Consider the following 13,873-nt stretch of genomic DNA (forward strand, 5'->3'; position numbering starts at 1 on the left):
GTTATATACATGTAAGCAGTTTATCAAACAGGAGTGTGGTGAGCAGTGAGACTGATGTCATGATAGATGTCATTTCCTCCAAGATGCTCCTTTCATTATCTTTGTAAGGCACAGATCTGATTTTGGGGGCACAGATCTGATTATTACCATCATTCCTATGCTTGAAAGCCTTAAGTAATTATTAGCCATATAGGAAACAATTCTCCTAAACGTAGCACAGTGAGACACTGAAAGGTCCACGTGAACTCACTTCTCCTTTTCCATTCTCAGCTCTCTCCCACACCCTTTCCTTTCTGCTCCCCAACCTATACCATTGACCCTAACAGACTCCCACCTCCTTCCCACGGCAACCTGCTCCCCAGCGACAGTGTGGTACCTCTGGGACTTGTCTCTGGGACTTGTCAAGCTCTTTCTTAGTTTTATGCTTTTGCACACTCTTTTTCTCATTGCTTTCATTCACCCATGAAATCTGCAGGACAATCTCCTAATTATCCTTATGCCCAGCTGCAAAACACCCAACTCACAATCAGCGTCCCCTGAACACCCTGCCTCCAGGAAGCAATTCAGTCCTCTGGTTTCCATGACATGTTGTGCATTCGTCTCTGTTAACATTGGCCATACGGGCTTGTTGTTGTGTAAGCATGTGTGTGCATTTGCGCGTCCCCTGCCATACGAGGAGCTCCTAAGGGTGAGAACCATGTCATATGTGCCTTTGTCTCCCGGCCCCTAGCACGGTGCCTGCCATGCAGCCATGTGGTACTTAGTCCATACTCAGTCCACGCTTGAATTGAAAAGCTGGAAAGTGCTTTAGTCAGAGCTTGAGACTGTGTGAGAAATGTAAGCTCTGTACTCTCCACCCTAAGGATGCAGGCAGTCTTAGAAAACACCATTGCAACCATTCATTTAGGAGGTCTAGGAAGGTCTAGGAAGTAGTACCAGCCCTTTGAAACTTTTCGCCCCGGTATGAACCAGAGATTTTGGTTTTTGATTACTTCATCCTTGGATTTGATTTGACAACTTATTCAAAAGGTCTACCCAGTGACTTGTCCTCAAGAACAATGGCAAACTCTGATTCCTCTTCTCATCTCCATGTATTGCAGTCCGTAAGCAAGCGAGCTCTGTCAAGTCCTAGTCTGAGAGAAGGAACCAGACACATATCATATGCTCTATGTTACATCACAGAATATTAGGTTTAGAGCACAGTCCTTAAAACCCAGTCATATACTTCAGTGATTAATTTTTATAAATGGGAAAACTGAAGCTCACAGGTATTGGATTATCCAAAGCCCCACCACCAGTCATAGAGATGAGCGGCGAACTCCAGCTTTCTGGACTCTCAGTCAAGAGGTCTACCAACCATATCATCTGGCCTGTCCCACATTCCAAGTTTCCTTACAACAACACGTCCAATTTGGCTCCTGCTGCCTTATCTTTTATGGGAAATTTAAATTTGGATTTGCATTGCTGTTTTTCCATTCAATGGTGATAAATACTCAAAATATCATCTGGGGGAATGGAAATAACATAAGCACCTGGAAAGAATATGCTATAATGAAGATGTCATTGTTTGCCCATAGATGCTAGACAAGGAATCTGGCTTTTCAAAAATAAGTACATGAAAATATCTATGTCTATACCAAACTGTATTTTAGTAAAAACGTTAAAATGCACTGAAATTGGTAGATTTTCAAAGATGATAAAATTGAATATAAGATAAATGACTAATTATCTGAATTAGCTGAAAGTATAATAAAGATATTCATTCATTCATTCATTCATTCATTCATTCATTCATTCATCTATCCATCCATTCAAGGTTGACTGAATAAATGATGCTAAGACTCACAATTGCTACTATCCCATCTATAATCAAAGAATATTCAGTAAAAGGCAAAATAGTTTGAACTACAAAGTCAAAAAAGCATATTCAAAATTTGCCTCTACCACTTATAAGCCTTGGCAAACCCTATAATACACAGTCATCTCTTTTCTGTAATTATCATCAGCATGAAAATGTATTGTTATTTCTTCCACCTTGAAAATGAAAAGAATTTTCTTTTGGACTCACTTCTCATTTCTCTGCTCTCTATTCACAACAATACTCCTTTGAAGGAGTTGTCTATACTCTCACATTCCAATTTTTTTCCTTCCATTCTTTCTTGAACCCACTATAATCACACTTTTACCTTGACACTCCACCAATATGGTTCATGCTCTTTATCTTACTTAATCTTTCAGCCATATTTGGTACAATCCATTGTCCTCTTTTAAAAAATATTTTGTTTTTCAATTACAGTTGACAGACAATATTATATTAGTTTCAAGTATACAACATAGTGATGAGACATTTATGCAACTTATGGAGCAATCATCACAATAAGCCTAGTACCCACCCGACAACATACATAGTTATCACAATATTACTGACTATATTGCCCATGCTGTAATTTATACCCCCGTGACTATTTTGTAACTATCAATTTGTACTTTTTAATCCCTTCACCTTTCTCACCAATCTCCTCAACTCCACTCCTATCTGGCAAACATCAGTTTGTTCTCTGTATTTATGAGTTTTTTTCTGTTTTATTATTTATTTATTTTGTTTTTTAGAGTCTGCAAATAAGAGAAATCATATGATATTTGTCTTTCTCTGTCTGACTTATTTCACTTAGCATAGTACCTTTTAGGTCCATCCATGTCATCTCAAATGGCAACATCTCACTATTTATATGGCTGAGTAATATTGCATTGTATACATCTACCACATCTTCTTTATCCATTCGTCTATTGATGAACACTTAGCTTGCTTCCATATCTTGGCTATTGTAAATAATACTGCAATGAATATAGGGATGCAACTTTTTTTTTAATTAGTGTTTTATATTTCTTCGGTTAAATATCCAGTAGCGGAATTGCTAGGTCCTTCTTTGTCTCTTGTTACAGGCTTTGTTTTAAAGTCTATTTTGTCTGATATAAGTATTGCTACCCCAGATTTTTATTCTGTTTGTTTCCATTTGCATAAAATACATTTTTCCACCACTTTATTTTCAGTCTTTGTATGTTTTTCAATCTGAAATGGGTCTCTTGTAGGCAGCATATTATGGGTCTTGTTTTCTTGTCCATTTAGCCACCCTATATCTTTTGGTTGAAGCATTTAATCTATTTACATTTAAAGAAATTATTGGTATGTGTGTAGGTATTACCATTTTATTATTCATATTTTAAATCTTTTTCCTCTTCACCTTCTCCTTCTTCTTCAAGAAGACCCTTTAACATTTCTTGTAATACTGGTTTGGTGGTAATGAACTCCATTAGCTTTTTCTTGTCTGGGAAGTTCTTTATCTGTCCTTTGATTCTAAATGATAGCTTTGCTGGGTATAGCACCCTTGGTTGTAGGTCCTTGCTTTTCATCTTGTAGAATATTTCCTACTAATCCCTTCTGCCCTGTAGTTTCTTTAGAGAAATCAGCTGACAGTCTCATGGGAGCACCCTTGTAGGTGACTAACTGCTTTTCTCTTGCTGCTTTTAAAATTCTCTATGTCTAATTTTTGACTTTTTAATTATGACATGTTGTGTTGTGGGCCTCTTTGGGTTCATTTTGTTTGGGACTCTTTGCACTTCCTGTGCGTGGATGTCTATTTCCTTTGCCAGTTTAGGAAAGTTTTCAATCATTACTTTTTCAAATAGGTTTTCTTCAAATCATTGTTCCTTGCTCTCTTTTATCTCCTTCTGCTATCCCTAGGATGTAAATGTTGGTACACTTGATGTTGTTCCAGAGGCTCCTTAAACTACACTCATTTTTTTTTCTCTTGTGATTGGGTGTTTTCTGCTACCTTGTTTTCCAAATCATTGATTCAATCCTCTTCTTCATCTAATCTGTTGATGCCCTTTAATGTATTCTTTATTTCAGTTATTGTATTCTTCATTTCTGACTGGTTCTGTTTTGAATTTCCTATCTCCATTTTTTATATTTCCTATCTCTTTGTTACAGTTATTACCAAGTTCATTTACTCTTCCCCTAAGTTCACTGAGCATCCTTATAACCAGTGTTTTGAGCTCTGCATCTGGTAGATTGCTTATCTCCATTTCATTTAGTTCTTTTTCTAGAGTTCTGTTCTTTTCTTCTCTCTCTCTCTCTCTCTCTCTCTCTCTCTCTCTCTCTCTCTCTCTCTTTTTTTCATTTGGGACAGCTTTCTTTGTTTTCTCATTTTGACTGCCTCTGTGTGTGTGTGTGTCCACATGTGTGTGTGTTTTCTATGTATCAGGGCAATTTGCTACATCTCCCAGTCTTGGTAGAGTGGCCTTATGTGGTAAGTGTCCCGTGGGATCCAGTGATGTAGTGTTTTTCATCACCTGAGGTGGGTGCTCCACATACAAAGGTATGTCCTTTGTGTGAGTTGTATGTGCCCTCCTGTTGTAGTTGAGCCTTGATTGCTGTTGGCACATCAGTGGGAGAGATTGACTCTCATGTTTATTGGCTGTGAGGACTGGCTATAACTATAATGCAGGGGCTGACCTCCACGGAGCAGGATTTGCATTAGTGTGGCTCTGGTGCCTACAGGGTGTGCTCTTTGGGTGAGTTATTTGTGGAGGTGGTTGGGTGGTGCTCTGGTGTAGTCTGAAGCTTGCCACTGGTGCGTGTTGGTTTTGGCACCTCTTGAGAGGGGCTCTAGTGCAGTCCAAGGTCAGCCACTGATTATGCCCAGCCTGGGACCACCTGATATAAGCTACAAAGTGATCTACAGATGGTTGCCATTTGTGCTAGGCTTAGAGACCCCTGGGAGAAGCTAAACTGTGAACTGAGGCTGTCTGCCACTAGTGCTGGGCTTGAGGCCACTTATCAAGAGGTACAGGGCATGCTGAGGCCAGACACTGCTTGTCTGGAGTTTCTAAACCTTTGAGAGACTTTAGGAAAGTCCATGTAATGAGCCAAGACAGGCTGTTTGTGTGAAAAAGCCACTGGGAGCAGCTTGGATAGGCCCCCTTTAGGGTGGGGAGGAGTCTCAGGGAATCACCAGGGCATGGTGAAGAGTATTAACCAGGTTGACGGAGACTTAGAGTTGACGCCCACCTGTGCTTGCAGGCTGGGTCAAGGTGGGCTCAACAAAGGAACAATGATGTCTTCTAGCACTTCTGTCTGGGGGAAAGCTGCCCCTTCAGATATCATCTTCAGACCAGACAATTCATTTCCTCCCTCTTTGTCCCTGGAGTGTTTCAAGTTGCTCCCCTGATGCTGGAGCTCAGAATGAGTGAGTCCATCAATAAATAAGTCCATGAAGGGGCCCTTTAAGAGGAACACCTGGGACTCCAGCCGCCCTTTGTCTTATTCAGCCACAATCCCCACTGGTTTTCACAGCCAGAAGTTATGGAGACTTCTCTTCCTGGCACTGAAATCCTAGGCTGGGGAGCCTAGTGTGGGGCTGGGACCACCCTCACTCCTCAGGGGGGGACATCCACAGCATATATATCCCTCCTGATTTTTAACCACCACACATGGATGGGACCTATCCATTATGCATCTCCACCCCTCCTATCAGTCTTCATGTGGCTTCTCATGTGTAGTCTTAGTTGTAGGACTTCTGTTCAGCTAGACTAAAGGCAGTTCTCAAACGTGGTTGTTCTGTAGTTTAATAATTTTGATGTGGTAGTGGGAAGGGGCGAGCACAGAGTTTATCTACTCTGCCATCTTGACTGGAAGTCCCCACTGTGCTCTTTCTTGAGACACTCTTCATCATTTGATTTCCAGGACACTATACTTTCTTGTTTTACTTCTCCCTGCTGGCTACTACCTCTCACTGTCTTTTGCTGGTTTCCAACTTTTTATTGTTGGAGTGGCTCAAGGCTTGGTTTTTGGATCTCTCCTCTATTACTCCCTTAGGAAGCTTATCCAGTTTCATGTTTTCAATATTATCTCTATGCTGGTGACATCCAAAATTAAACTTTTAGCCTAGACCTCTCTCCTGAACTCCAGAATTCTATGTCCAACTGGTTACTCAACAGCTCCACTTTATTGACTAATACACATCCCAAGTATAACAAGTCAACACTCATTTCCCAATTGTCCCCAAAAACTGCTATCTTGCAGTCTTCCCTGGATAATAAATGGCAGCTCCATTCTTTTAAAATTTAAATCATATCACGCCATGCCTATAAGTAAAATGCTCCAGTGTCTTTCCACCTTTTTCAGGCTCTCCACGACCCATCCCTTGTCACTGTTCTCATACTCTATTGTCTCTCATACTCTCCACTTCCCCTCAGTCACATTGGTCACCCTACCCCAGATGGCCATTATATCTGTCATTCCCCATTTCTGGACAGCTCTGGCCCAAATGTATAAACTTCTACTTCTTTCAAGTTTCACCTTCTTATTAAGGCCTTCCCTGGCCACCCTATCTAAAACTGCAACCCTGCCTCCCTAGATACTCACTCCTAGCTTCCTTCTCTGCTTGATTCTTGGCCTTTTACTTACCATAAACACATTACATATTTAGCTTATATATTTTGCTTACTATAAATCTCTACTAGAAATTGTTTTTTGTTCACTCTTGTATCCCAGCACCTTGAACAGTGACTGCCACAAAATAGGCTCTCAAAAAGTATTAGTTGAATGAATGAAGGTAATCATTCATGTGAAAATACCAGGTAAGAAGAGCTACCTCTTAGGTAGAAAAGTAAATAGAAAGTAAATGAGATAAGTACTTTGTAAATGTTAATGCATAATAAATGTTAATTATTTAAATTCATATATGCCCTTGTTGGAAGTATCTGTTGGAAGTAATTTTTAGGTGGAACTACAGGAAGGGAAGGAGAAATTCTAGTTAAAAGGGATGGTACATGGTTTTGCAAGTTAGCCTCAGGCAAAGTGAAGACCCTGGGAACACCCTGGAGTTTGGCCCAGATTGCCAGCTCCCAGGCCTGCTGAGGGGGCAAGAGCATGAGGGAGGAAGGGGTTGGGAAGCAGGCTTGGACTTGTGTGAGTGGGGTCATGGGGTCTGTATGCAGTCTTCTGGGTGGTGTAGGCTGAGCATTCTAGGCTCGCAGATAGCTGTGTGCTGATGTCCATCTCGAGTGTCTCTAACAGTTCCTAGTTTCTAGGGCAAGAGTCAGGGCTTCCAGTATTTGTCTAGCTCTAGGGCTAGATGTGCACACCTTAAGCGAAAGAACCTCTTTGAGTCCAGGGAAAGGGATTACCACATATGTTCATATACTCTTGAATAGAATACTTTGCTATCAAAATATAAATAAATCCTCATGGTGGGTACAGAGCCAGAGTGTCTCCGTTAGGCTGCTTTGTGCCTGACATATAGTGATGTTACATGACTTTCCATAGTGAAAATAAATTCACCTACCTGGAGGTCATTATTAATTTTGGAACATATTTTAAAGTGAAAAAGCAATTTTAGAAAGGTACTCTAATTCTTGAAGCTATAAAGGATATATAATCCCCCAAAGTCTTTGTATCCAGATGTAGCTATTTGATTAGCTGGTATAGGTACAGTCCATGAATAAAATTTCTTTGTAAATCATATCGCCTTTGGTTTTTATAACACAAAGTTGATTTTCATGGATTTTTCCTCGGCTTCACTCATTGACTTCCTTTACATCTATTAACCGGTCCTGGGGACAGAGGCTGAAAGTGAAACTGCTACTTCTCCCGTTGACAGTGAACATAATGCGGGGAGATGCAGAGGAAGATACTGTGTTCTATACTATGGGTCCTCATATAATACTTTCCAGACCTTTGCCAGTTTCAGAGAGGAAATAATGGCAATCTGTACAATACTTGCCTCAGCTATTCTTTTTAATTTCTATTGCTTATCACATGGAATTTGAACTTTCCTTACTACATTGCTGCAGGTGTGGACAAAGACCTTTGATCTGTGAAGTTAATTAAAAGGTTGGATCTCATTTCTTTCAAAGGGGTGACCTCAGACTCTGTATACTAGAATGGGGAATATGTGTGTATATGTATGCATGTATATGCACATGTGGATAAATATGTATCTATACCACATATGCACATATTATGAGAGAAAAAATAAATAGAAAAATGACAGATCATGAAAGAAAAAAAGTGAGGAAAGGTATGAGAAGGGAAGGGAATGGAATTCACATTCATTAAGCTACTCCTATGAACCAGGAACGCAGGAAAGAAGGTAATGGGGGAAACAAAGATGGAGCAATGCAATTACCTGGATGTTAAAGAATGCACCTATAAAAACCTCCTTCCTCAAAGGGGAGTGCTGTAAGAATGGATGTTGGCAGTCCATCAGGGAGCACTTGTCAAGTCATTCAGAGAACAGAACGCTGTGGAACCCTGATACTGGCTTTGTCTCCCTGAGGTGCAATGCTGTTGGCTCACCATGAGATGACTTATCTTTGAAGTTATGCTGAGCAGTCTAGATACCATGAATTAAAAGTGCATATCCCTAAAGGGAGTTCAGCTTCCCAGAATACAAATGTGCAGGGAACCAGATGGGGTCAGAAAAAACCATCCCAAGACATTTCCCTTTAAACCCTGCAGAATGCTAGTCATTTCCATAATTAAAAGGATCCTAAAAGACTATAGAGTGGAGGTATTTAGGTATGAGTGTCAGGTTTTTTTGTTTGTTGTGTTAATCAGGAGTACTTAAAATTTCTGAAGTTGCATCTTAGTGATTCCTCTGATAGGCAGAGGGGTAAGTGACCTTGAAGAGTCCCTGAGTAGGTGGAAGATAGGGTAAGGTCCAGCTGAGCTTGGCACGTGACAAAGAGAAAGGGATGAAAACCATCACCATTTTAGAGAGCTCTAAGGTAAGTTTTCAAAATCTATTTAGAAATTCATAGTCTATCACAGGTTTTGGTTAGAATATCATTTTGGCTTTCTCCACTCCCACTGCTCCAATATCACATCAGATATCCTCAGCATCATTTGCTTTATTATAGGAGCCTTTTCACCTCCATTTGCATTTTGGGATAGATTGCAATCATTTGGTCCAATTCTTCATCATTCTCTACATTCATGCTTCTTGCCATAAAACTTTTCAGCATTCTCTCACTGTGTGCTGGTGACTTTCTGAGACTCTAGTCCTTGGTCTCAGCCATATGATTTTCTTTAGCCAATAGGATGTTTAGGAAATGTGATGCAAGCCGAGGCTTGAAATGGACTTGTACATTTGGGCTTACGCTTCTGCCAAGAGAATAATGACAAACATATAGCACTGTATACAGTGATCCAGCTAAGCCTGCCCTAGAGCACTAGCAAACCCACAGACATGAATCAGCCCAGCTGAGACAAGCACAGCCACCTAGATCAACCCACCTCAAAAGAGTTGAACCCTGCAGATGTGTGAAAAATAAATGTTTATTGTTGGATGTCACTGGGGTTGTGTGGTTGTTTGTTACACAGCAAAGGCTCACTGATACAAATGCCATTTGACTCACGCTCCTCTTGTCTGGCAGAGAGATATTTCTGAAATGGAAATCCAATTGTCCTAAAATTACTCCGCTTAAGACATTTTAATGACTTCTCCTTATTAGGCTGAACGGTGTCAACCCGCCCCACACACACACACAAATTCATATGTTGAAGTCCTAACCCCCAGTACCTCAGAATATGACCTAACTTGGAAAGAGGGTCATTGCAAATGTAAAATGTAGTTAGTTGAGTTAAGACGAGGTCATACTGGAGTGCGGTAGACACCTAATCTCATGTGAATAGTGTCCTTGTCAAAAGGGGAAATTTGGAGTTAGACATGCTCACAGGCAGAATGCCACATTCACATAAAGGCAGAGACCAGAAGGATGTGTCTCCAAGCCCAAGAACACCACGATTGCCAGAAAAACACCCGAAGCTAAGAGAGAGGCAGAGAATGGATTCTCCCTCAAAGCCCTCAGAAGGAGCGAATTCTACCAACACCTTGATCTCAGACTTGTAGCTCCCAAACTGTGAGATGAAAAATTTCTGTTGTTTAAGCTACTCCTCACTAACTTTAGGATGAGGTCTAAAGTTATAGAATTCACAAGGTATGGGATTTTTTTAATTTCTTTTTTAAAATTAGAATATAGTTGACATACTATATTATATTAGGTTCAGGTGTACAGTATAGTGATTTGACATTTATAGACCTTACGATGTGATCCCCACACTAAGCCTAGTAACCACCTCTCACCATGCCAAGTTATCACAATGTTATCGACTGTATTGCCCTTTTACTTTTACATCCATCCCCCCACCCACCTTCCCTCTGGCAAATACCATTGGGATCTCTGTTTCTCTGAGTCTGTTTTTGTTTTGTTTTGTTTGCTCATTAGTTTTGATTTTTTAAATTCCAAATATAGGTGAAATTATGCTGTATTTGTTTTTCTCTGTCTGACTTATTTCACTTAGCATAATACCCTCTAGGTCCATCCATGTTGTCACAAATGGTGAGATTTCATTCTTGTTTATTACTGAGTAATATTCCCCTGGAAGTCCTTTTGCAAGCTGGTCTCTGGCCATATCTATGGTTTCATCCCTCACTGTATCCCAGTGGCTTCGGCCTTACCCCATTCTCTAGCCACACAGAACAATTTACAGTGTTTCAATCAACTGCTTCAGAGCTTTTGTCAATGCTATAACTTTGGACTCAAATGAAGCTCCTGCTACCTTCTAATCCTCTGCTACATTCCACATGATTGCCTAATCAACTTCTATTTGTATTTCAATCTCCAGCCTGGGCATCATCTCTGGAAACTTTCTTTTCACCTTCCTAATCCCAACTACGGGAGAACGCCCTATTGAATGCTTCCCTAACACCCTATAGAGATATTTCTCTCGCAGTCCATCATACACTGTATCTTCCTCAATAGACTTGATAATGAACCTCTTAAAGGCAGGGTCACATACTATCTGTCCTTTTATTCCTAGTACCTAGCACAATGCCTGGCACAGAGAGGCTGGCAGGAAATGTTTGTGGAAGGAATCTGAGTGTTCATGTGCAAATATCCAAACAGATGTGTTCTTAGCATATGGAAGATACATTCTGCTCATGTAACAACTGGCAATTGGGTTTACTTGGAAGCAAAAGTACCCAATTAAAGACCAAACATCGCTTCCTTATTCTTCTTCATTTCCTTCTCTTTATATAACTACCCAATCTCACACGCTTTTAAATGCTTTTAGATGTAAGTGACTGAATTATTACTGGCTGTAGGCCTTTCATTTTAAAGACTGACAGTCTAGGTTCCACATTTCTCAGGAAAGAAAGACTATTATAACTATATTTTTGCTTACCAAGAGAATTGTTAATGATTATCCTGGAGGGAAAAAAAATCTATAAATACCCAGCCTATAATGAAACCTTAAGCTTACTTTCCTCCTTTGCTAATGAAATGCTTTCTGTGTGCACTGCCAGCATTGCTACATAACCATTACACTGAGAAAAGAGATGAAGTCTGTAGTGAATCTTTTCTTTTACCTGTTTAGTCCTCATTTTGGAATCCGATGACAGATTGTTGTAGGTATAATGTGCCTGTGTGACTCCACAGAAGAGAACAGCGACTATCCCTGGAATTCAAAAACACGCCAGTCAAAATCAATTTTTTTCCCAACCTAAGTCAAAGGTTTTCACTATCCCAGGAAGAAGAAGGACTCGGTGTCAGCAGAGTTAAAACAGCTGGTAAGTACTATGATAATGAAAGGGTTAAATTTGCTTTAAGAATGGGTCTAGCAGGATAAAACTTAAAGAAAAAAACCTAAATAAAAGGTAAGAAGTAGATTCTCCCCGAGGATAATTGACCCTTTGGTCATGAGTTAGGAAAGTTATGCTTGGGAAAACATGAACAAAAGACAGTATAGTCAACTTCTCATAGCAATGCCAACTACCAGCTATATCTTATATTAAAAGCTATCATATCTCGTCAGACATTTGCTTTTCATCGTGGACTTTGAGGAATCTGAAGAAGCTCCTATCATACCATAATTTAGTATTAAAAATCATGACTCACAAACCTAAGAAATCTACAAGGGTTTAGTTGTCCTGGCCAGTGCCCTGACCTGCCAGGTGAGAAAGAGAGAGAGGCCCTTGATTGCCTCTATTATACCCAGCTTTAAATGCTACATGAAGCCTCCCATACACTAGACGCTCCCTGGGGACCGAGGGGTAGTCACCATGGGACCAATTTTTCCCTAGGCTCTGTTAGTCTCTGTATTATTGCCCCAGGGCTGGGGTGGGGCTGCATTCTACTTTGGAATAAATACTCAGTTACTCATGGGAAATTCGGCATAGATTAGGGCTTTGGGGAAACGCAAGATGCAAGTGTTCCTCAACTCAAACCAAGGGGATGGAATAGAATTTTAAGCAGCAGAATATTTTCAACTAAAAACACTCATAAATTAAAGGCTGACGATTCTTAAGCATATAGAGATATGTGAACTGAATACTGACATTTCAAATGAATCTGCAATAAAAAGTTTTAAAGAACCAAGCTTATTTTTTAATATGTAGACTATATGCGTCCATCTATATTTTGGTTTGGCTTTGGATAAAATACTGCTGAGACATACTTACCTAATACAAGTACCTAGATATTTACATTACTTACTTCTTTTCTACATGCATCAAAATTTTAGGCAAAAGAATAAAAATAACCAGAAATTTTTGCCAAAAAATTTATATAGGCACTAAGCATTTTTATAGATTTTTGGGTAACATCTCAGTCTCTTAGCTTCTCTTCAGAAATTCTAAGGAAAAATGCTTATAAAATATTACATTTTACTACTCTTCACAGAATTTATGTTGAAAAACAATGAAAGCCAGGGAAACATTTAGGGCACTGAAGCCCTTCAGGTACCCTGAAATATAGGAGGATTGCCATGAAGGTTGTTTTGGTATCAAATATTTGTCTTTCTTTCTTTAAAAATGTAATTTATCCACTTCTGCTGCTTATGTAGTCTCCTGGAGATTTTTCTGGGTGAGGTTTAGGTGGCCCTCCCACCACTGTGGAAATATTTTGACCGTATATTGACCAGGGGAGAAGGAGTGAATGAAAAGGTGGGAGCATGTGTGGGTTGTGCATAAATGCATTCTGAGAGCAAGAAGAGGATACAGAGACGTTTTCCACAGGATAGGTAGGGCACTAAGGTTGGCTGAACACCTACTGTAGGCAACACTGTGTGAGTTTTATTTACATTATTTTATTTATTTCATTAATTGATTAGCTCACAACAGGCTGAGCATGATGAGATTACCCAGCTCCTTCACCTGTCTTCCCTTTCTCAGTAACAGCATCTCCATTGCTCCTGCTTCTCAATTATAAAACTTTGGGACCACCCTTTACTTCTCCTCTGCACATCAGCCATTTTGTTGGCTTGTCCTTTGAAACTTAGCCCGAAGCCAACCACTTCTCAACACTTCCACCCTTAACACCTTTTTCCAAGCCACCATCATTTTTTTTTTGCCTGGATTACAGCAGTATTTGTTTGATACATTAATGAATATTCCTATCTCCATGTAACCAATAAGAAACTAATTTATTCAAGGTCACCTTGAAAGTGGCAGAGCTGAGATTTAAATTCCACAAGCTCCCTGTTCTTTTCTGCCTGCCTTAAACCATCCCTGAATAGTTGAAGGTAATCTTAAACTATCTAAAAATATCATTTCTGCTGTCACAGGGAAATAGTCAGAGATTTGATGATGAAGATGACATACCTGAGCTCGCTGGGCATCTTGTTTGAGAACATTCTCCCTAGTAACTCCAATAGTTTTCATTTTCTTGCCTCTGTTAGAACACTAACAGGCAGTGTTTCTACTAGTACTTTTTGAGTTCAGTATGGATATGACACACAAGGAAGAAACAATGAAGAATGTGCCTTTATGACCAGAGGCTTGATGTAGTTAAAGCAGCTAAGTCG

General features: G+C 39.9%; 1 protein-coding gene across 3 annotated transcripts in view; it reads right to left on the reverse strand.

Moving 5' to 3' along the window:
* The window catches only part of SLC9A9 (solute carrier family 9 member A9), a 530,083-nt gene that overhangs the window by 231,838 nt on the left and 284,372 nt on the right, over positions 1 to 13,873 (reverse strand). For all 3 annotated transcript variants that reach the window (XM_033090158.1, XM_033090162.1, XM_033090169.1), the window contains one exon: positions 11,439 to 11,527. In XM_033090158.1, the coding sequence (XP_032946049.1) occupies positions 11,439 to 11,527 (89 nt within the window). The remainder of the gene's footprint in view (positions 1 to 11,438; positions 11,528 to 13,873) is intronic.

This window comes from Rhinolophus ferrumequinum, chromosome 2 (assembly GCF_004115265.2).
Source record: "Rhinolophus ferrumequinum isolate MPI-CBG mRhiFer1 chromosome 2, mRhiFer1_v1.p, whole genome shotgun sequence".
NCBI lineage: Eukaryota > Metazoa > Chordata > Mammalia > Chiroptera > Rhinolophidae > Rhinolophus > Rhinolophus ferrumequinum.